This window comes from Diabrotica virgifera, chromosome 2 (genome assembly GCF_917563875.1).
Source record: "Diabrotica virgifera virgifera chromosome 2, PGI_DIABVI_V3a".
NCBI classification, from domain to species: Eukaryota; Metazoa; Arthropoda; class Insecta; order Coleoptera; family Chrysomelidae; genus Diabrotica; species Diabrotica virgifera.
In genome coordinates this window covers 126,731,258-126,757,293 of record NC_065444.1, presented here as the reverse complement: position 1 = coordinate 126,757,293, position 26,036 = coordinate 126,731,258, and the positions used below count along the sequence as shown (strand labels likewise).

The 26,036-nt window shown below is 30.8% G+C and overlaps 1 protein-coding gene across 4 annotated transcripts in view; it reads right to left on the bottom strand.

Annotated features, from left to right (window-relative positions):
* Positions 1-26,036, bottom strand: part of LOC126879616 (MICAL-like protein 1) — a 386,924-nt gene that overhangs the window by 143,676 nt on the left and 217,212 nt on the right. For all 4 annotated transcript variants that reach the window (XR_007696158.1, XM_050642786.1, XM_050642788.1 and 1 more), the window contains one exon: positions 15,461-15,648. Coding sequence is in view for 3 of the 4 variants with exons in the window: in XM_050642786.1 (XP_050498743.1) it covers positions 15,461-15,648 (188 nt within the window). In the remaining variant the exon portion in view is untranslated. The remainder of the gene's footprint in view (positions 1-15,460; positions 15,649-26,036) is intronic.

Genomic DNA, 26,036 nt, shown 5'->3' with positions numbered 1-26,036 from the left:
AAAATATAAAACAAAAAAAGGTCCTATACATAATTGTTGTAAAATCAACGGTTCCAGAGTTACGGAGGGTGAAAAGTGGAGGTTTTCGCCACTTTTTATATTTTTTGGGTAATTGATGATGATTTTGGTTGGTGAGGTTGACATTTCTTCAAGGGCTTCACTAACATACCATCGGCCACTGATATATTAAATTTTATTTACAAAACACAATCCTGTTAAAGAAAATTTCTTTTATCAGTAATAATCTTATAAATTGCCCAAACAATATAAAAAAGTATCGAAAACCTTCACTTTTCACCCTCCGTAACTCTGGAACCGTTGATTTTTTTTTTTGGCTTTAGGATTAGACCATGCGGCCAGAAACAAAGTAAATAGTACATACATAAACATAATATATATATCTTATTATGGGATAAGGACAAGGGTCACACTTTTCTCATTCAACGGTTCTTCTTTTTTCTTAATAATTATTGATTACCTATATACCCACCCCACACGGTAAGGCAGGCATGTAGGTAATCAAAAGGAAAGACATTTAAGGTTACAAGCCTAATCTAGTCATTCTATAACTTAATTTTACAGTCATATAGGAAAAACAAAATAAAATCAAAAATACGTTTATCACTCAGTGCCAAAAGATACATAACATTATAGGGACCATTTTAAACCGTTGATTTAATAACAATTATGTATAGGACCTTTTTTGTTTTAAATTTTATGCAGAACATTTTTGTGTAGAACATTGTTTACGCTAAAGCATAGTTTTAGAAATATTGACGAATAACGTAAAAAAATTACTAATTTACCGACTTCTCCCCATCTCCCCTCCAAACCGGCCGCTCAAAATGGTGTAACTTTTTATTGAACAATATGTGGACCATATAGAACAATTTGGCGTTGGAGGAAAACTTTTGCTTTGGATGTCTGGGTTAGGCCTTTTTTTGGACCAATAATTGGTATAACTATTATACTATACCATCTCCGTAACTTTGGAACCGTTCATTTTAGAAGGATTATGCATAGAACCTTTTTTAATTCAAATTTAATGTAGAACATTTTTGTATAGAAGGTTGTTCATGCTAAACCGCATAGTTTTAGAAATTTTGACGAACAACGTAAAAAACTACGTATTTACCGATTTCTCTCCCCTCTCCCCCCAAACCCGACGCTCAAAATGGTGTGACTTTTTTCTGAACATTATGTAGACCATATAGACCAATTTGGTGGTGGAGGATAACTTTCACTTTGGATGTCTGGGTTTGGGTCTAGTTATATCATACTACATATTTAGTACAGTTTATACACTGTACGTTACATTCTCTTCTGATGTATTCACTCCTCTCAGTAAACACATCTCTGCCGTTTCCGGCAATCTATGTGTTGTGGCTGTATCGGGTCTTGTTTCTGATGCATATGCCATTATTGGTCTTGTACTTGCTTTATAAATTCTTGACTTCATCTCAGTGTTAATATGTCGGTTTCGCCATATACTGTTATTAAGGCATCCTGCCCGTCTATTTACTTTTTGTCCAGGTATAACTGGATATTGTAATTCCAGCAGTAAGGTATTTTATTTCCTTTACTTGTTCAATACTGATGAGTCAATTTCTTTGTTACATCTGATTGGTTTTTTACTGATTACTGTTGTTTTAGTTTTCTGTGATGAAATTGTCATATTGAACTCTTTTGCTCTTACTCATATGTTAAATCTTTGCAGACTATTCATCTTGGGCTATCAATATTCCGTCGTCTGCGTAACAGAGTATTTTTACTTCTTTGTTTAACATTCGTGGCAGTTTGATTTGTTCGTATAAATTTAATGATAATGCAACTCGTACCTACTTTGTATATTAATAAATAAAAAGATGTTTTTATCACGAACCTGCCAAAACAATGTAATTATATGCATGTAATATAATTTTATTATGAGAAATCTTAATGCAGCCCTCAACAAAAAAATCCTTAGCTCATCTTCCATCTGGTGAAAGCATACTCAACTTATCAAAAAACCCTTTACACTTTACATGATCATTATTCATCAATAGCGTTACAAAACAAAGTAGTAGGTACCCAATATTCGTAACTTTGCACGTTACTAGTTTGTTAAGAGTACTTGATGTTAAGTATTTTCATCATAATCCTAAGATTGTTGTACACTTTACATTACGGAACACGTTCTTAACGAGCCCATTCATTATTTGTCAACACGCAAAAGCCATCCTGGCTCTGCATTGCGAAATTTCTCAGATATTAAGCCATCTGGGATCATCGTTTCTCAATTTGCAAATCGAATGCGGCGTGTTTTATTGTGTGTAGAAAACATATAAGGGAATGGGCAACTGCGAAACTGTGTCACTAACATTCTCATGAGTTTTTGCTGTTTGTGAAATACTGAATACTAATATATCAACATTCCCCTAAATAGAATCAAATGAATACACCTGTTTGTCAAAGAGAGTTAGTCATCTTTTATACTAGGATAAGGTAAACCACAGGCCATTCGTAAAATATTAACATACATACATACAATTAAAATATTTATTATACTCCAGGGTAATAAGCTAGAAATAGACCATGTTCGGGACACTCAAAGATCCAGGTAGCTGACTACTTTTTTAGTTATTGTATACCTACCTATAGGATGAAAACCTACCTGTTTCCTGCCTAGAGTTCGCGTCCGTTTTTTAATTATTAACAATTTAGTGCAAACATCGCGATTTTTTCCATTTTTTGCACCCCATTCAAAAGCTAAATAGTTAACATAAAATTACAAAATTTAATTTTTTAGAACATTAAAAAACCTTCAAAATTCCGACTTTTGAAAGTTAAAAAGTTAATTGGTTGCTACGCAAACTGCAAAATAAGTGAAAATCGTTATTTGTTAATAACTTTTACTAAAACTACCTTAGAACTTTAGTGTTTCACCCAAAGTTGGGTATTGGGGTACTTAACAAACCCTCAAAACTTGAGATCCATCCATTAATTAGTTTAAGAGTTATTCTCATTGTTTATCCCAGAGAGCTTTATTTTGCAAAACATAATACAGAAAATAACGAAGATAGGGCAATTCTGCGTATGCCAAATGAAAGTAAAAAACTGATGCTATCAAAATGTACTAAAAAAAGATAAAAAAAAATTATCAAATATAGTCAAAAATCCTAATGCCAAATTTGTTAAATTTTTGTAGTTTATAAACATTTAGAATAACTTTAAAAATATTGTCCGTAGAAAAAATCATTTTACATATTAGAAAAGCTGGTACCTTACACGAATTTTTAAAAATGTAGTTCAATTGGTGACTAGTCGTGGTAAGTGAAGGGGAGCTGGGAGCCGACAAATGCACAAGTTCAAAAACTAAAAAAGGCAACTTAAAACTACTATCATTTTCTATATCTCGGGATCTACTGAATATATTTTGATCGTTCTTTTTTTAATGCGTATGTAATTTTTATATACATTACAAATATGCAATTTGTCTAGACATTTATTAATTAGAAAAACGGTCTAATTTGTTTAAACAATTTTTGAAAAAATAATTTTTCCCAAAAATCCATGATTTTAATCATACTATCGTTATTAATCATACAAAAAGTAAAGGTATACTTTAATAAATAAATTATCTTCAATAAATAATTATCTAATAAAAATCATTTATTTATTAAAGTGTACTTTAACTTTTTCTATGATCATTAACGATACTATGATTAAAAAAATAGATTTTTGTAAAAAAAGTATTTTTCAAGAATTAATTAAAGACATTAGCTGTTTATTAATTAATAAATTTATGAACAAATTGCATATTTGTAATGTACGTAGAAATTACATACAAATTAAAAAAAGAAAGATCAAAATCCATTGAGTTGATCCGGAGATACAGAAAATTATATTCGTTTGAAATTGCTTTTTCGGTATTTTAACTCGGTGGATTTGTAGGTTTTCCATAGTAATCGGTTGAATTACATTTTTGAAAAATCATAGAGTGTGCTGTGCAGGTACAATGTTTGTGCAAATTTTTTAAGAAAAAATACAAATCCCATTCTTTAAAATGGCATTAATGAGATTCCTTAATTATTATAAACAAATTGGCCGGGAATTAAAAAAAACATATGGCTAACTTTGTCCCAAATGAAACCAGGCTAAATTTTTGTATTTAAAAATTCGTGTTAAAATACTATCTTTTCGAATATATTAAAAAGATTGGTTCTACGGACAACACTTTTAAAGTTATTCTAAATGTTTATAAACTACAAAATTTCAAAAATTTGGCATTAGTATTTTTGACTATATTAATTATTTTTTGTATCTTTTTTTAATACATTTTGATACTATCACTCTTCTACTTTCATTTGACATACTCAGAATTGCCCTATTTTCATTATTTTCTGTCTTATCTTATTGCAAAATAGAGGTCTCTGGGATAAACAAATAGAATAACTCTTAAACTAATTAATGGATCGGTCTCAAATTTTGAAGGTTTGTTAAGTACGCCAATACCCAACTTTGGGTAAAACACTAAAGTTCTAAGGTAGTTTTAGTAAAAGTTATTAACAAATAACGATTTTCACTTATTTTGCAGTTTGCGTAGCAACAAATTAACTTTTTAACTTTCAAAAATCGGCATTTTGAAGGTTTTTCAATGTCATAAAAAGCTGAATTTTGTAATTTTATGTCAACTATTTAGCTTTTGAATGGAGTGCAAAAAATCGCGATTTTTGCACTAAAGTGTTAATAATTAAAAACGGATGCGAACTCTAGACAGGAAACAGGTAGGTTTTCTTCCTATAGATCTACAATAACTAAAAAAGTAGTCAGCTACCTGGATCTTTGAGTGTCCCGAGAAAATCCTTATTACTCTGGACTATTATACAGAAAACTAACAGGGAGCTTCTACATTTTTATTTTATTACATAATAATGTTCAGTTTCGTTTAAAAATAAGATTTCCAAAATTCCACGCCTCAAAAACTCATTATAACTTTAATATACAGATAAGCAATACAAATTTAAAATCTTCTGTGTATTTAGATCATTTCAAACGACCGAAAAAGCGCGCGAACACTTGTGACGTCACCAAATATTCTGTAAAGACAGATCCCCTGTCTCGTATAAAAGTATAAACCATTTTGTTAACAATACCATCAAGAGATGGTATTGAATTGTGCGTGTGTTTACTATGGAAAATAAAAGTAAATACTATAAGTGTTGTTTAGTACAATTGTTTAAAAGTACAACCATTAAAACCCCCCAATAAAATATTTATTATATTACCAGTCGAGAAGAAATGGAGTAAAACATTTTAGTTCCTTCATGTATGTGAAGCTAATTTTAATGAAAGTATTTAATATATGTTGTCTGCTTAATAGTTTTTTTAATAAATCAAGTGTATATTGAACAAAAAGAAAATAGAGCTTTTGGTATATTTTGGTAGATGTACAGATTGAATGATATTTACATATACAATATATTTGTGGAACTGTTTTTACTAAAAAATTAAAATATTTACACTTATCATAATAATAAAATTGTTTGTTCATAATGGGTAAGTTATCAGACTGACCTTTAGAAAAACCCTCTTCGGTCATTAAAAAAATGTCTTAACAAACACACTGAAATATTATGAAATATAGTTCGCAGCAACTATCTCAAGATTTCTAAAACTGAGATACACCATAAAATGACTATAACAAGTAAAGGAATATCAAACGTAACGAATTAGTGGCGCGGAACTTGAACATTTTTAACTTTATGACGTCACGACCAATGAGGGCGCGCTTTGGACTGGCTGCTATAATTTGAATTTTCTCTCGACTTTAATCGTTGTTAGGGACCAAACAAAAGACAAGAACAAATTAATTCTTAGATACACACTACTCAAGAAATTAACGCACCACCTTAAAAATGGGTAATTTTTGATAAATCTGTTCTCCGATTTAAGTGATTTTATAATATGTTATAGCCTTATTCTTTAACAATGTCGCTGTAATAATATTGTTGCTAGACAGGCAAATTGTCATTGTATACCGGATGTATCAATCAAACTGTGTTTTTTTCTACACAGTCTGTGGAATATTCTAGCATTTATAAAATACTAAAATTAAAACCCAACTATAGCCTCAGGTTTTCTTCTGTTTTTTGTTTCAATCGCTTATTTGGATAATAACAAAGTTAGATTTTTGCTTTAACAACTAGCCATGTTGTTCATCAATACAGGGTGTGCGACAAATTTTAAGGGGCACGAAAAGAAATGACAGTTTGCTTTATAAACGTATGTCCGCAAATGCTTCATTTCCGAGATATGGGATGTTGAAATTTTTCTTACAAACTGATGATTATTTATTGCTCTAAAACCGGTTGATATATGCAAATGAAATTTGGTGGATTTTAAGTGGTAGTTATTTCGCATTTCTTGACATACAACTAAGAATTTTATGTTTACTATTGGCGTATGACGGGTAATATTTAGAACCCTGTATTGATGAATAACATGGCTAGTTGTTAACCCTTTGGGGTCTAGTGGCTCCACCGTGGAACCACCTTTAAACAATTTTTTTTGTTACTGCCCGAGTAATCGTACACTGGGACCACCGGACGGAATGCAATGTATACGTCTTGTATTTCACCGATTACGCGATTACAAATTTTTGGGAGCAATTATGCATAGCATAGTGTACATTGTACATCATGCATTTGGTGCGCTAACAAGTGGATGACAGTGAGGTTATTTTATTGCTGTAAATAAACGAACATTTTGCTACTGATAAAAGATAGGTATTATGTTAATTTGTTGATAAATAGATGTATTTATATATGTATTACCGTATTGAGACTTTATTAACTGCGAAGATAACTTAGTACGCTTATAATTTACTAAGAGATATCCCATCGGATGGATCTGACGCTAAAAAAAATTGTTTCATTCCATTTCACGCTAAATAATTTTTTCGTTTGTGGCCTAGTGTTTCCACATGGTACCACCTTTTTTATAACAATTACAAAAATATAATACAAAAAAACTTTTATTTTGTCTATTTTTTGCCCCAATATATCCTAAAAACAAATTATTCACCATCTGTTATAAACAAAAAAGTCCGTCTAAAAAGGGTTAAAGTACCTACCTAACTTTTTATTATCCAACATAAGCAAATGAATAAAAAAACAAGATGTTAAGAAAACCTGAGACTATAGTTGGGCTTTATTTTTAGTATTTGATAAATGCTAGAATATTCCACAGGCTGTTGGAAAACTTTGATTGGTACACCCGGTATACAATGACAATTTCTTTGTCTAGCAACAACATTATCACAGCGACATTCTTAAAGAATAAGGCTATAAAATATTTAAAAAATCACTCACATCGGACAACAGATTTAGGAAATTGCGTAAGTGTACATTATAAACAATTAGTGTCTGGTCAATTTTGCGGGTCAGTGTATTTAAACAAAATGTGATTACATTTTTTGTATTAACCAAATGTAGTTTTCGGTGTTTCATTAAGAAATGTCAAACATGGCCGGATATTTTACATTTTAAGTTGTTTTTACTTGGCCCGACCCATTACACATGAATTATGTCATGAACGAATGTGGGCCTCGCTAACAATTCAAGTCGTGATTATACGAACTTCGGTCAAAGTGTTAATTAAAATTGCGTCTTAAGGGGGCGTTAATTTTAACAAAGATCCTATCTCCCTATCTCTTTTTCTTAGTCTGCTCACTATATTATTATTATGATTATTAATTGCCACGAGGCAGAGCACGATCGAAATAAATCATTTGTTGAATTTGTGTCAGTGTTAATAAGCTTTCGTTATTTTTTTTAAATTTACGTATTGTGCCTTTTAGTGAAGGTCAATTAGGAGATAACTGGTAAAATACATTGTGTCAATTTGAATAGGTACCACCCTTCATAATTTGGCTCCTATAGAAAATCTCAAAATATGCAAAAACGGGTCAAATTTATTTGTGAGGGGGACATTTTGTAGACCAGTTTTCAACTAAATCGCATCAACCCACTAGCGAGAGCGGGCACAAACCCCAAAATATTTACTGGAAAGAGGGGTTGAGTGATACATCGTTTTAAAGGTTGCACAACTATCTTTTCAAAAATACCACATACATTTTATTTCTTTTCAGTCTATCTATCTAATGAGTCCTAAACATCCATCATTGGATATAGGCATCCTCTTCCTTCTTCCATGCCTCTTTATCTTGGGCAATTTGCATCCATCCATGTTTTTCTTTTCAGTACTTTTGGAAAAATCTTGGACTCAACACTCCAAAACATTTTTAGTCCAGGGTAATAAGGTTTTTCCCATGACACTCGAGCAGCCAGGGTACTGAAGCGTTTTTTCGACAGGTAATTCCTATAAGAGCGAATTGTAACTATTTCCTGCGTAGGATCTGGCGGCCATTTTTATTTATAAACAATTAAGTGTCAAAAAATGGCAATTTTTCCTTTTTTTTCAAATCAATGGAAAACAGTGAAACTTATGGTTTTTTTAGTACAAATATCTTTGAGATTATGGAAAAAGCTTTAAAATGACGTATTACAAAGTTTGATATTCTCATTTATTGTTAATATAATTGCGAAAAAATGTCGGAATTGCAAAAAAAAAATTAATTTCGCAATATCTATTGTAAAAATTAGTGTACAGCTTTGAAATTTTTGTCATATAAGGGTTCTTCGGTGCTTAATATGTGATAAAAATTTCAAAGCGATTCATTCAATTGTTTAAATTTTATTCAAATTGTTTATCCCAAAGAGCATTTTTTTTGCAATAACATAAGTCAGAAAAAAATGACGTTAGAACCATTCCACAGGTGTAAAATGAAAGAGAATGAGCTATATTTTCAACTTGGTTTAAAAAAAGTGAATAAAAAATGCATTTATTAGTAATAAATAATTATGCAAAAGTATCGTAAATCTTTCCTTATAAACTTTTTATTTTGTTATATAAGAAATTATATATATTTATTACAATTTTTTATCAATTATGATATAAATAACATTATTTGGTAGTTGTGCAGTTAAAACAGGGTAAAAAAGTTAATTTTTTTGGAAAAAGTTCTCCAAAAAGTTTATAAGAAAAGATTTACGATACTTTTGCATAATTATTTATTACTAATAAACGCATTTTTTGTTCGCTTTTTTTAAACCAAGTTGAAAACATAGCTCATGCTCTTCCATTTGACAGCGTGGAATGGTTCTAACGTCATTTTTTTCTGACTTATGTTATTGCAAAAAAATGCTCTCTGAGATAAACAATTCGAATAAAATTTAAACAATTGAATGAATCGCTTTGAAATTTTTATCACATATTAAGCACTAAAGAACCCTCATTTGACAAAAATTTCAAACCTGTACACTAATTTTTACAACAGTTATTGCGAAAGTAATTTTTTTTGCAATTCCGACCTTTTTTCGCAATTATATTAACAATAAATGAGTATATCAAACTTTGTAATATGTCATTTTAAAGCCTTTTCCATAAGATATTTGTACCAAAAAAATCATAAGTTTCACTGTTTTCCATTGATTTGAAAAAAAAAAGGGAAAAATGACATTTTTTGACAGTTAATTGTCTATAAATAAAAATGGCCGCCAGATCTTACGCAGGAAATAGTTACAATTTGTTCCTAAAGGTATTACTTGTCGAAAAAACGCTTCAGTACCCTGGCTGCTGAAGTGTCACGAACAGGGTATATTTTTGTCTTATTACCCTGGCCTATTTTGGCGTTCTGAACTCGGTACTTAATATCTTTACGGTTTTACTTTATTTCCCAAAAATACTCCAAAAAATAATCAAAATACTAAAATAATACCAAAAAAAAATCAATTTGGAATTCAATACTCAAACAAAAATTTGGTTTCCAAAAATACTAAAGAGAAATATATAATATATGTGGCATTTTTGAAAATGGTGGTAGTTGAACGACCTGTAAAATGAGGCATCACTCAATCCCCCTTTCCATTAAAGATTTTGGGGGGTGTGTCCGCCCCCGCTAGGGGGTTGATGTAATGTAGTTGAAAACTGGTCTACAAGATGTACCCCTCACAGATAAATTTGACGTGTTTTTGCATATTTTAGATTTTCTCTAGGGACCAAATGATAGAGGGTGGTGCCTTTTCAAATTGACACTGTATAGAAGATATGCCTTTATTTTAATATAGATATAGCAAAGGTACTTTGCTATATCTAAAAATAAAATGAATTAAGTTGATTCTATACTTTTGTAATATAATTAATCATGAGTCCATTTTTCAGTAATTACAAGAGGTATTTGTATTTGATGTCAAAAGGCATTTAACAGGGTCAAATTAAACGACGTTATCCACTTATTATTGTACGCAAGAGATATACCTCTAGGAATAAATAAAAAGGATCGGATATATCTACCGGACCAGAACAAAATAAAAGTAAAAGTAGAAGAACTAACTGACCCAATTAAAGCTGGCAAATCGGATAAGACAGAGGAATTCCCGGAGTCTTCGGAATCAAATGGGAAAAAAACTTAAAATAATCTGCTATGGAGACGATGCACCATTATCTCTAACAGTGAAGATTATTTACGATGTGTACTGCACCAGTGCCTGCACTAGTCTAATATAACCGCCAGAAATTTAACATGTTAATTTCTCCAACAAAGACACAATGCATGGTTATAACAGCAAATCTACTAAGAAGATACGAGTTGGAGGGTCAGATAATAGTACAAGTGATGAGTTTAAATCGCTGGTACCTATGATTAATGTGATTCCTAATACATGTCCAGTGAAAATAACAACTCTTTGATAAGTATTCGCGATTACAATTTTTTTATATGCGTGTCCGCGAAGATTATAACTCCTAAAATATTTATAATGGAAAGATTTAGTTCATAATAGATGCCGACGAAAACAATTATTTCCGTTTCTGTTTCTGCCGACGAAAACAATTATTTCTGAGAACTTTTTACTAATTATAATTTTCGTGGACCCACAAACAGAAATAATGTTTTTTGCCGATACTTCTCAAAAAATAAATTTTTTCGCTAACACTTTATGAGGAATTATAATTTTCACAATCATATAATCGAAAATAATATTTTTCGCGGCGTTCATTGAAAGTTCTACTCTTAACGGCATTTTTCGGAGTTATACTTTTCGTAGGCGGCGGCGAAATATCTAGGCATCACACTATCTAGCTACGGAAAGCTCGAAACAGAAGCGGAAGATCAAGCGAATGCCGAATGGAGCAAACAGAACCGTAGGGCCTAGGGTATCTGAATGAAACAGTACTTATTTAGAAATAAAAATATTGGGAAAGAAATGAAAGGCAAATTTTACAATCCGTTATTAGACGAATCATTACATACACTGCAGACACACGACCTGACAGAGAGGACAAACAGAAAGCTAGAAACAGCAGAGATAAAAATCCTTAGAAAAATCGATGGTCAGTCACTATGGGATAGAACTAGAAGTACAGATATACGACGGAGATGAAAAGTGGAGAGAACATATGGATTGGGTAAGAATAATAACAAATAGAGTAATAAAGATGGCGATAGATTGTTCCTCAATAAGAAGACGATCAGTAGGAAGACCTCGAAAACGATGAAATGACAACTTACTGGCGGCACATTGAAAAACAGACAAAGTACGGTCTCGCGGCAAAAATCGCTGTCCCGTCCCGTCAAAGTGCATCCATACGCAAATTATTAGATCATTAACTAATTTCTGGATTATTTCAATTTTAAATAATCCCAAGAAGAATTCAGAGAAGTGAATGCCGGGTCAACTACAACCTTTTAGCGGAAAAAGTAATTTAAACGGTGAATGGTAATTTAGCAGATGGTGAAAAATTATAAAGTAACATATTAGGCGAGCGTCACACCCCCAATTTGACGCTTAGAAATCGAAAAAGCGACCATGAAAGGTGAATAGCAAATTTTGGTCAATCTTTATGTTTTAGAGATCGCTGAATCCGAATATGAAATTTATTTTTATCTAGATTTGGTGGAACATGTTCAAAAATCAAATTTTAAGTAATAATGCGAAAATACTCCTGTCGCCAGTGGGGGTACAACGGCCTCCTTAATTCAGATGGACTTACCCAAAGTTTTTTTTATGTATTTTGACCAGTAGAGCACGAATTTTTTGGGTACCAGTCGATCCGGATGTCGATAAGATTGTTATAAACAAAGAACTTGAGGAATCACATAACAGCGATTTTTCGCAAAACAAAACATTTTTTTGTATTTTTTGGGTCATTTTACACAAAAAATGTTTTTACAAGTTTTTTCGTAGGATGCATAGTTTTCGACATAAACGCGGTTGAACTTTCAAAAAATCGAAAAATTGCAATTTTTGAACCCGAATGATTTTTGATTGAAAAATAAAATAGCAATTCTGCTTACCACATTTGAAAGTTCAAGTCAAATTCTATCGGTTTTGATTACTTTCATTGCTAAAAATTAATTTTTTTTATTGTTAAACAAAGCTATAAACACATAGTGATTGAATGATGTTTTCAATGCATTTCTCACTTTGAAATCGAACGAGTAGGCGCTTCTACGTAGATTACGTACATTAAGGGCCGGTTGTTCGAACGCTAATCAAAAATGATCATCATCAAATATTTAATTTCTGTCACTAACTGTCAATGTCAACTTTGTTTGGGTTGCTGAAAACATAATTTATGGATTACAATTATGAAATTAGTTAATCAATTATGTTAATAATTGTTATGTTAATTGATTAACTAATCTCATAATTATAATCAATTATGTTTTCAGCAACCCAATCAAAGTTGACATTGACAGTTGGTGACAGTAATTAAATATTTGATAGTGATCATTGTTGATTAGCGTTCGAACAACCGGCTCTAAAACGCATGCATTGGGCACGGGAAACACTGTGTTTATGGCTTTGTTTAACAAATAAAAACTTAATTTTTAGCAATGAAAATAATCAAAACCGATAGAAATTGACGTGAACTTTCAAATGCAGTAAGCAGATATGCCATTTTATTTTTTAATCAAAAGTTATACGGGTTCAAAAATTGCACTTTTTCGATTTTTTGAAAGTTCAACCGCGTTTATGTCGAAAACTATGCATCCTACGAAAAAACTTGTAAGACCATTTTTTGCTGAGAATCACCCAAAAAATATAAAATACAAAAAATGTTTTGTTTTGCGAAAAATCGCTGTTATGTAATTCCTCAAGTTCTTTGTTTATAACAACCTTATCGACATCCGGATCAACTGTTACCCAAAAATTTCGTGTTCTACGGGTCAAAATACATAAAAAAACTTGGGTAAGTCCATCTGAATTAAGGAGGCCGTTGTACCCCCCTGGCGACAGGACTAAAAATCAATTTTGATAATTTTTCAATTTTAACTTGCTGTATCTTTGGTCACTGTAAACATCTCCTTTTGATTACCGTGTCATCTTCGAAGTATTTAGATAAAAATTAAATTTGTCCACAATGATATTTTGTCAGATTTCGTTAGTTTCATGTTTACTTTATGTACACTGTGGTAGGGGAGCCCAAGCGGGGATTTTTGCAGTAACTCGAGAGCGCGTCAGATTATCATATGGGAGAACCCTGGTACCCTGTAGATGTACCACTACCATATATTGGCTCTAAACACAGGGTAGTTCGTTAAGGGGCGGTCGAAAAAAAATATATCTTTAGAAAAACTCGAAATCGTCAGATTAAGATAAGTTAATAATAAGTACATGCAAAACTGTATATTTCAAAAATCTGACGATTTGGACGGGGCATAAGGAAATGGGTGAGTCACAAAGTTTCACAAGAAAAAAGCGAATATTTAGCGAAATGAACGATAGATCTAAAAACTAAAAAATACGTACTCAATATTTGTCAAAAATCTATAGAATGATACCAAACACGACTGCCCACGGAGAGGGATGGGGGTAAATTTAAAATTTTAAATACGAATCCCGCGATATTTCGCGAAATGAACATCAGATCGAAAAACTGAATAATACACTTATTCAATATGGTTGAAAAATCTATCGAATGGCACCAAACAGGACCCCCTACGGATGTGGGGTGGGGGGTTACTTTAAAATCTTAAATAGGAGCCCCCATTTTTTATTGCAGATTCGGATTCCTTACGTAAAAATAAGTAACTTTTATTTGAAACATTTTTTCGAATTATGGATAGATGGCGCTATAATCGGAAAAAACCGATTGTTGGAAATGGAAAATTAAATTAAAAATGGACTAGTCCCCACTAAAATGGAAAACTTTATAACTTTTTTTGCTTTTAGAACCTACTCTTCACAACCCAATAGGTCCCCAAAGCGCTCGAGTGACTGCACATTTAGCATACTTTCCTCCCCTACTATTGTCAAACTCGCAATTTTACCCTAAAAATGAAAAAAAAAATGCATTTAACGTTTTTTTTTTGCGTTTAACTCGCTACAACTCTGTTCCATTTTAATATTTTTTTTTCTAAAATTTTTAGAGTATATATTTCTCACCTTTCTGAAGACAATGGGGCCAGTTTTAATCTCTCACTCTTACAATAAAAGTTATGAATTTTTTAAAGTAAAAGGTGAAAATTCCTGAATTACAAAGTTTAATCGCAAAAGTTTGGTGACAAAATTTGAAATTTAGCTTTTTAATTAAGTTTGTGTTAAAATATACAGTACAAAGAACAAAACGTTTTATAGAAAAAAAAAATGGTGAAACTTTTAATTTTAAGAAAAACGTAATTTCATTTTTTTTTTATTTTTAGGGCAAAATTGCGATATTGACCATGTTCCTCCACTTCAAATTCAAAATAAACCTCATTTTCGTTTTCAGCACTTTAAAAAAATGAAGTATGACCAAAATTAGCAATTCACCACACCGTGGTCATTATCTCGAGAAATAAGCGTTTTTTTGGGGAGAGTGCCATTCGTCTATAAAGTCACATAACTTTTTTTCAAGTTGCATATTTTGAATTGAAATTTTCCAGAAAACTTCTTCATGACTCACGTTTTAATGCTATGTTGGTTAAAATTATAAACTAAAAAGTCTGTTACCTAACTTTTTTATGTAAACATGAAACTAACGAAATCTGATGACAAAATGTTTAATAATTAACAACTCCTCTTTTAACTTGTTTAAACATCTCGGTCAAAACTTACTGTTATCTAAATACATCGAGGATCATACAATAAAATTTTCGAAAGAAAATATTAACATCAACCAAATATACAGCGAGTTAAAGTTGAAAAATCATCAACATTGATTTTTCGCATTTTTGTATAAAATTTGATTTTTGTAATATGTTCCACCAATTTTAGATAAAAATTAACTTCATATTCTAATTCGGCGACCTCAGCTCAAAATCATAAAGAAAGACCAAAATTCGTCATTCACCTGAAAGTAGATTTTCGTGGTCGGTATAATACCATTTTAGGGGTTGCTGCCGCTCGCCTATATTATAATAAGCGCATCTTACCTTCCCTTACTGCGAATGCCTGGTAAAATTGTGACAAATATGTGAGTATAGATAGACGGTCAGGTACAGCATACTCTACCATATCTTCTGGCTCTAGCAGAGCTGGAATGCCCAAATACTGCTCTGCTACTCGGAATGCCAGTTCATTGTTGTGATATACGTCATCCTTATTGAGTTTGGAGAAATCTCTAAAAACAAAAAAAAAGTATTAAAATTCCTTATGGTATTGTCTGTATTTCGTAAAATATACTGTCCTAATGGTATTATGCTTATCAATTATGATATTTTGGCATACATATCATTCGAGTGACGTCATCTATCTGGTGTCATGATGTCATCAATGATTTTTAAAAAAGAATAGGGATCGTGTGCGAGCTCGTTTCAAAGGTTATTTAATTTATTTAGTAATATAAACATTCGGTAACATAATTATTTATACTGGGTGTCCAAAACAATTTTCTTTAATTAAATTAATCGACAAAAAAAGAAGAATGTATGTAATTTATTTAATTCAAAATACATTTTACTGTTGCCAGAAAACAGAAATAATGTTCAAGTCAGATCCCGCCGGCCACCTGCCTCATGAAACTTTGAACATTTAACCCCTTAATGCACAATTTTTTTGAAAAAGACCGGCCAAAAAAAATCAATTTATTTTTAATGTAAAAAGTGATCCTAGTGCCCAGGTGAGCCCAAATAGTACTAGACGATCACAATTTTTGTTGGAATAATCGGAAGGACGATGCGATGAACGATAATTTTTTTTGTTGAAACGCATTTTGTTTACTGCGCAGGACCGTAATACAGTAAAACCTCCGTTAACCGAAAATAACTGGGGGGAGGCCGTTTCGGGTAACAAGAATTTCGGTTAAAAATGACATTGTTGGTTGTATTCTTCTTGTATCAATTTACGCAGTATTCTTGGTCAGAGTTGGTATTAAAAAATGCTATGAGGTGGTTTTGTAATGTTTTCTTTAATATGTACATACTGAATAAAGCAACAAAATGAAGGAAAATGAACATGTTTAAAGTGTTATTTAAATAAGTCTTCTATTTTCTATTGTGTTTTTCTTTGACAATGATGTTCTAATACAAACATAATAATTAAATAACTAGGTACAGTAATAAAAAATATGTGTTGTATGTATATTTAATTGCGTTCTTTATTAGTTGTATGAAGGTAATGTTGACGATGTTGACAAATTAACATCAAATTTATAAATTTACTTTTTATTGAAGAAATTATTGAAACTGTCAGCTTTCGGTTAAACGATATTTCGGTTAAAAAGGTTTCGGTTAACGGAGGTTTCACTGTATATACATATATGTATTGACAAATGAGCGAATCAGAATATAAATAAGCAAATTTGTCAGAAAACGGCTTACAAGGAAGAAATAAGTCGTAATTGATAAGTAGAAAAAGGATTATATTTTATATAATACTTGAATAAGTGTTATGGGTTACAATCCCATAATATCAATAAACCGATTGTTTTTTTTTGCTTTCACATTATTATTTTGAATTCTCGATTGCATTCGAGTGTGAAAAATTATAGAAATATAAACTAAATCGTCGCTCGAATTATCGCGAGTGTGCACAGTTTGGTCAGTTTAACACGCTCGAGTTAACTCGAGTGTGTACGTTAAGGGGTTAATTTAAGCGAAAAGCAATGTTTATTTGTGAAATAAACATTAATTTTATTGTGATTTCGGAAAGGAGTAAAATATATATGTATCTTGAATTAAATAAATTACATACATTCTTCTTTCTTTGTGAGTTAATTTAATTTAAAAAATTATAAATATTAATGTTTATATTACTGAATAGAGAATTAAATAACCCTTCAAATGAGCTAGCACACGACCCCTATTCTCATTTCAAAAAATCATCGATGACGTCATCACGCTCAGATGGATGACGTCACTAGTATGAAATATATGCCAAAAAAATCACAATTTAAAAATAAAAATCGACCTGTTTCGGAATTTTTGGCGTAGGCCTTTGTAGGAAAATCGAGTGGTGTAGGCCTTTTTAATAATTCTTAAAACAAGGACAGAAATAATTTTATTCCATAACTGGTTTCCACCCTGTATAATGTAGTTATTGAAACTAAACATTTTAATATTTTGACAAGACGAAAGTTACGTTAGCAGACGTAATCCAGACATGTTCCCGGATAGTTATCCAGCTTCACCGGCTTTAAATCGTATCACTTTTACAAGTTTATAATGTAAATTTCATATTAAATCCAACCACTGTTTGGTTCTGGGGCTAAGTAGCAAGTAAAATGAGTTCACTAAGGATGGATGATAAATCCGAAAACGTTCTGATTTTACGTACATTTTATGTAATCCATTTGGATTATTTAGAATTTTAATTCTGAATTAAAATTATACCAATTACAAAAAGGAGTTTTATTTCAATGTAAAAGTTATTTAATTACATGGTAATTAATTTTGATTTCTACTGTCTAAAAGTTACTTATTAAGAAATGAAAATATCGGTCCCAAGTACTTTTTACCAAGTTTCCTTATATCAACAAACCTCCATCAGAAATATATTTACAATATTATAAAACCATAAAATTGTTTACAATATTAATTATTATTAAAATGTTATGAATAAATTAAAAAAACACATGTTAACAACGTTCGCATTATAAAACCCATAGCTAATTAAATAAATCAAGAAAGTACTTAACACTTTTTTATATTTTTTCCTATTGCCATAAATTCTGTTAATTGCAAAATTGGAAAGTTTCTTTGGATTTACGGAGAAAACACAAAATGAAGAATTTCATAATTAATTTAACGATTTTATTGAACTTAGTTTTCAGAACTGTTTCCAATTTTCTTATTGGTCCTAAACCTACGCTCGCTCGTGTAATAAATTTTAAAACATAAAACAATACTTATAGATATGAAAAATAGCTATTTGTATAACAAGGAAGGAAAGTGCTACAATGAAGTTTACTGCCCGACGCGTAGCGGAGGGCAGTAATCATTCAAGGGAGGAAAAGGCACTTTACTCCCATGTTATACATATGGTTTTTCCACCTTCCTCAAATAACAAGTCATTTTTTCATTTTTACTTAATTTATTTATGTAACTAACCAACAAAATTTATTAGAACTAAAACTACCAAGTAGGTACAATATAACTGTCAACTGTCAAATATAAGTCAAATTATTAATGTAAATATTGTTAAATCAGAATAACAATTTACTGTTTTTTTACCATTCTGCAAAATACAGAGTGTTTTTAAATAAACGTTAAAATGTATAGATACTTACGTAATAGAAAATAGGTATTGTACAGGGCGTCAATAAGTTATATTTCATGAATGAAATACCATGACGTCACTTTTACTTTTCCTCCCTAGGGAGGAAAAATATTTTCCTCCCTAGGGAGGAAAAGTACAACTTTGCTCCCTACAATCAGGTCCGGAAAAGTATACTTTCGGTAGAGGTAGGTGGAAAAAAATATTCCTTACGTATTAATTATTAGAGAATATTCATGACAGTATTAGTCCAATCAACAGCCATTTTCTCGTGTAATTTTGAGAATCAAGGTTGATTTCCTTGAAAATTTAGGATTTGGGTAGTACTTAAACCCTTTGTCAAAATCTACTCTACGCTGAAGCGAGCCCTGGAGTGAAAACAACCCCATCTAGGTTATGAAATTTTTTTCAATCAAAATAACTATGGAAATCGATAGATGTACCAATTCTGAGTAAATTTTGTTCTATAATTTTTTTTTGCAAAATAAATACTTTCCAATTTATTAGCGATTAAAACTATGCATTTTTCACTGAAAAACTCACGTTTTATAACCGTTTTTCATGAATAACTTAAAAAAAATAATTTTAGAAAAAAAATTATTAAAAACAAAATTGTAGGTTATAAAAAAAAACAAAGAGACTCGCGTCAGAAAGACCTATGTAAACCCAATGACGACTAAGTTATTGCTCCTTAAAGGGTGGTTATTTTCGAAGAACCTCGAAATGGAGAACTTCCAATCTCAAATAACTCGAATGTGGTTCAATTTTTTGGGAAAACTTTAGATACATCTTTTAGTTGATAAAAGTTTTTTTCATAAGAACTGACTGACTTATGACGAAAATAAAGTCGCGCCCAGCTTTTTTTGAAATTTAACACAATAATTACCTAAACCCTCGTCATTACAATCCTAATAGAAATGAATAGTTTCCCACTTGAAATTAAGTTTATTTAGGTATAGTTGATACGATCCATGTGATTTGGCCGATTTGAAATTCTTAGTTTAGAAAAAATAGTTGATTAAATCGAAAATGACATTTTTAAATTAAAAAAAGTGCATTTTTCGTAAATAAACCTAAAAGTATTCATGATACAAAAACAACAAAAATCAAAATTTTCAGTAAAAAAACCTACATTTTGAAACATTTTTTCATATTATGAATACTTTTAGATTTATTTAAGAAAAATACACTTTTTTTAAATTATAAAAATGTCATTTTCGGCTTAATGAACTACTTTTTTCCAAACTAAGCATTCCAAACCGGTCATATCAAATGGATCGTATCAATTGTACCTAAACAAAGTTAATGTCAAGTGGGAAGCTATCCAGTTCTATTAGGATTGTAATGACGAAGTTTAATTGTAACAAACATTTCAAAAACAAAGCAGAGAGCGACTTTATTTTCATCATAAGTCAGTCAGTTCTTAAGCAAAAAATTCATTTATCAGAGCTCATTTGAAAGGTTTTTTAATGAACTTTAAAACATGTCCCTTAAGTTTTCCCAAAAAATTGCACCACATTCGAGTTATTTGAGATTGAAGGTTCTCCATTTCGAGGTTATTTGAAAATAACCACCCCTTAAAGAGCAATAACTCAGTCGTCATTGGGTTTACATAGATATGTTTTCCGACGCGAATCTCTTTTAGTCCATTCTTTCACGGTTTTTGCTCTAAATTTTAAAGAACCGCTTGGATTGACATGAAATTTGGCATACACATAGCTAACAAGTCAAAGAAAAAAAGTGATATTGTGCCGATATGTGCTTTTGCCCTGGGGGTGACTTTCACCCCCTCTTGGGTAATGGGTAAACTGACTAATTTTAAGTAACTTTTGTTCTATGCTTTTTCGCCAAGTTAACACTTTTCGAGTTATTTGCGAGTGAATATGTCCATTTTCCAACAAAATAACCACATTTTTAGACGGTTTTTCGCAAATAACTCAGAAAGTAAGTATTTTGTCAAAAAAAAACGTTCTTATCAAAAATATAGCCTATAAAAAAGTAAAAAAAATGGTGTACGCGTTAGGTCTCTGGATCTCGTAGAACCAGAGTTATAACCAATGAAAAATATATTCATATTCACCAAATTTCAAAAAGAATTTTTCGACGTGAAATATCCAAAAAATTAAGCACTTTTTGGGAAAAACCCATTATAACTTTTTTAAAGTGTTTAAAAAAGCTTTATTTCTGTTTTTACAAAAAGTTTCTAGCATTAAATTTAAGCAAGTTACGCTTAAAATAAAGTTGGTCCCTTTTGTTTTTGCAAAAAAAAATCGGGACGACCAACCTCTAATTAGCAACTTAAATGAAATTAATCGTTACCGCTCCACAAATTATTTTACTTATGTGGTGTTTATATGATCTGTAATTTTCATCGATTCAAAGTGCTTATTTTTGAAAAAATTTGGTTTCAAAGAAAAATTTTTAAAAATTTACATTTTCAAAAATATGCTTTTTTTCAAAATAACTTAAAAATTGTTAGAGATACCAAAAATCTCGAAAAACAAAAAGAGTCAGATTTGCTTTTCTGAATATCATGTATTTTTTTGTTTTTCTGTTAGACAAAAATTTATTAAGATTTGGTGTTTCTAAATTTGCATACATTCGTGATCAGTGACTCGTTCAACCCCTTTTAACTACAGCCCTTTCAATAATAAGGACTTTGAAGCGATGAAACTTACAGATCATATAAACAATATATACACGAGTCAAGAAACTTGTGAAGTAACGATTAAGTTCATTTAAGATACTAATTAGGGGGTGATTTTCTCGATTTTTTTACCAAAACCAAAAGGGACTAACTTTATTTTGAGCGTAACTTGTTTAATTTTGATGCTAGAAATCTTTTTTATATAACAAAATGAAGCTTTTTTTAAACACTTTAAACAAGTTGTCATGAGTTTTCCCCGAAATGTGCTTCATTTTTGGTTATTTCACGTTAAAGTATTCCATTTGGAATTTGACGAATATGAACCTATTTTTTATTAGCTATAACTCTGCTTCTACTAGGTGTAGAGACGTGATGTATACACCATTTTTTTTAAAATTTTTACAGGCTATATTTTTGCTAAGAATGTTTTTTCGACAAAATACTTACTATTTGAGTTATTTGCGAAAAACCGTCTAAAAGCGTGGTTATTTTGTTGAAAAAATGAACATACTTACTGCCAAATAACACGAAAAGTATTGACTTAGTGAAAAAATTCTATAGAACAAAAGTTACTTAAAATTAGCCAGTTTATCCATTTCCTGACTTTCTTTGGACGAATATTTTTCACCCCCAAGAGGGGGTGAAAACCACCCCCAGGGCAAAAGCACATATCGGCACAATATCACTTTTTTTCTTTGACTTGTTAGCTATGTGTATGCCAAATTTCATGTCAATCCAAGCGGTTCTTTAAAATTTAGAGGTTTTGCAATATTTTACCGTTAAAGAATGGACTATTTGTTTTTTGATTAGCTAAAATTTTCTTTTCTTAATGATCTTAACCACATTTTCAATAAAATTAATTTTTTTAAATTATTCGTGAAAAACGGTTATAAAACATGAGTTTTTTCAATGAAAAATACATAGTTTCAATCGCTAATAACTTGGAAAGTATCAACTTTGCAAAAAAAATTATAGAACAAAATTTACTCAGAATTGGTCAATCTATCGACTTCCATAGTTATTTTAATTGAAAAAAAATTTCATCCTTTAGATGGGGTTGTTTTCACCCACAGCTTAAATCCAAATTTTCATTAAAATCAATGTTGATTCTCAAAATTCCAAGGTTTTACAGTTTTCTGCCGCTGATGACTGCTCTATATGTCACAGAAGCAAATATTTATCAATATTTGTGTTTTAAATTAGCAACAGAACCGCACTATGCATTTCACCCTTGTTAGGGATCGTCAGGCACGGATATCTGAATGCAACCAAAACCCAAAAGCCAACAAACATCTCCTATAAAAGCTTCCTACTTAATAGTCCAGGGCGCATCTGTTTTGAGATGGACGTTGAGAGGTGACTCAAATAACTTTGCAGAAATTGCTTAAAAATAACTCAAATAATAATATTTGAGTTATCCTCCCACTCAAAATGGTCCGGAACATTGTTTAAATAATCAAAATGTCAAAATATGAAGGAAACATTCGATTTTCTTATTGGTTTTTTGATTATAACTTTAAAACTATTCATTTCTGAGAAAAGTTATACTTACATAAAAGTTGCGTAATTAAATTTTCTACAATATAGAATTGGTTAAATATTTAAAAAATAGTCACCCTTGTTGCAAAATAGCAATAATTGCGAAAAACCCCATACAAAAACAAGTATTCGCATTTTACGTTTTTCAACCATTTATGCTACACTTAGGACCTTCATATTTTACCCAGAAAAACTTTATGACATAGTAAAACAACAGTGGAAATTTCATTAAGATCGGTTTAATAAATTTTGCAAAATAAATTTTGCAATCCAGCTTTGCAAGCAGATAGCAAGTTGAATTTTTTTTTGCTTATAGAAGTGTATCGTACCTTTGATTTGCAATTTGCAAAATTAACATCGATTAATTACCAAGGCGTCAGGAAATTTTATAAATTAACATTAATTTTTGGTGCTACGCGCAGGACAGCGGTGTTCGATTCACATAAGATGATTTCCACCAAAATTTCTTCCAATCTTTATCTAATATATTTCTTACTCTATATTTTGTTGTATTTTAATATTTTAATTCCACAAAAATCATACTAATTTTATTATTGTTTGTGAAATATTGTTTAAACAATTGCGTATGTTTAAAAATAATAAACATTTATTTTCTAGGTTAAAATATATGAACAAAGAAAGTTTTTGCTAAAAAAAGTGTTATTTCAAAGGATAGAGTATGTGCTTTTATTTTACAATAAACAAATTTATTTATTTATATCGAAATGTAATAAAAATTAAAATGTATCAATCATTATCAAAGGTCATTGGAATGCCCAATCAGAGCAAACTATCCGCTGTCCTGCGCGTAGCACCAATCTATACGCAAAAAAAATTTCGACTTGCTATCTGCTTTATTTTTAGTCCTGTAACATTTTGAAAAAATGTATCATAAATTTTTTCTGGGTGAAATATGAAGTTCCTAGGTGTAGCATAAATGGTTGAAAAACGTAAAATGCGAATACTTGTTTTTGTATGTTTTTTTTTCGCAATTATTGCTATTTTTCAAAAAGGGTGACAATTTTTTAAATTTTTAACCAATTCTATATTGTAGGAAATTTAATTACGCAACTTTTATGTCAGTACAACTTTTCTCGGAAATGAATACTTTTAAAGTTATAATCAAAGAATGAAGAAAAAAATCGAATTTTTCCTTCATTTTTGACATTTTGATTATTTAAACAATGTTCCGGACCTTTTTGAGAGGGAGGATAATTCAAATATTATTATTTGAGTTATTTTCAAGCAATTTCTGCAAAAAAATTTAAGTCAGCTCTCAACGTCCAAATGTACTAATATTTTTACAGATGCGCCCTGGTCTATAAGTAGTAGTCGTACAATATTGCCATCTATTGGGATGGCTGGAACGAAACAATTTAAAGTTTCAAAAAGGGCAGTCCTTTGATACGAGGCTATGGTAGCAGTGTCGGAGATAGAGGGACAGACGGGGCTAGGAATTTCCGGAGCCTACAGGCTACCATCACAATAAATTTTCAAGCGGAAATGACCATAACCAAAGAGCGCTTACAGAGTGCAGTATTGATACATTACATAATATAGCTACATATATTACAAATAAAATACAAGTGGAAAAAAGGGTAAGGGAAAAGGTAAGGTGTCCAAGAGCGCAAGAATTATAATTATTTACGGGATGCTTAGTTCAGCAGTGGACTCAAAACGGCAAATACACAATATCTCTGATTTTGGGAGATTTATTTTTATTTAGTGTTGAATCAGATAACAGGGAATCTACAGGGTAACACTCCCTGATGGTAGTGTTAGCGTTACTGAAAGGGATTTATAAGAAAAACTGGAACAGTAAAGACAAGCTACTTTTGTCTTGATAATGAACTGAGAAATGTTTATGTAAAGATCGATCTACCACTACAAACTTTGGAGGGTAAAATTAGTGTGAATTGTAATAGTTTTAATTACTACCTACGATCAGTGTTACAGTACAGAGTTAGAATGTTACTGTGTAGAATTATAGATGCTCAAACTATGAAATACAAATAAGCTATTTTTCACATTATGTTAAATGTATTTATATAGTAAGAATATATTTACAGAGAAACTTGTTTAAGAGAGGTTAATGTGTCTTCATAGTTTAATTGTTGATTTAAAAGGTCACATCTTCATAGATGAGTTCCGCCATAGCAAATAAGGTATTAGGAAGTAATAAACCATTTGAAATTTAAAACTCATACGATCTTCGTTACCTATGTCTATATATCAGTGTGTACGGAACAATAAAAGATGTTCACCTTCTTATTTGTAATAAATATGGCAAGAATGCAACAACCATGTTTCTAAAGTTGCTCACTTGAAGTACTTAATATTTTTGGTTGTGGGTGGTTGAGTAGATTTTTCTTGAAGAAAGAAATCAACTCAACCACCCACATACACGTGGTAGAGTCATATAATGCTGTGAGCCATATCTTTTTCATTTTCACCCATCGCCAGGGTTTAACATAATACACGCCAATGTAAGACTTTTGGTCGGCGTTTTAAGGGTTTTAACCTATGTATTTTTGGTGGCTTAGCATGTAGAGCTTGCTTAGAACACTGATGATGCTCTCTTTAGAGCGAAAACGTTCTGTCTTTTAATGTAGCCCTTTATTGAGGTTTTAATAAATATACCTTTTACACAGAAGGCTTTCTTCAATTTTTGTAATTAATGGTATACAGCCAGTTACGGGAAAGTTTTCCTTATGAATTTTGTATTAGATATGATTTAAAAAAAATTATTATCATCAAGTATATTCAAATGGGAAATAAGCCACAATTTTACCTAAAAATAATTTTATTAACGTTTCGACGCTCAAGTCGGGTGTCGTTGTCAAAATACAAAATAATACTAAATAAACAAAAATGTTGTTGCTTAGTAAAAAATTCTTCTAATAATTTATTTAATCTGACTCATTTATATCGGCAATTCAGACACGTATTATACATTTTAAAGTAGAAGACTTTAAAATGATATTGCCAATATTGATGAGTTGCGTTCCTGGGACGACTTTACTAAAAGAGTCATATAATCATATAAAAATGCCACAAGAAAATAGCTTCAGAACAAAATTATTATCGTTCCATAATATGTGTTTCAAAAT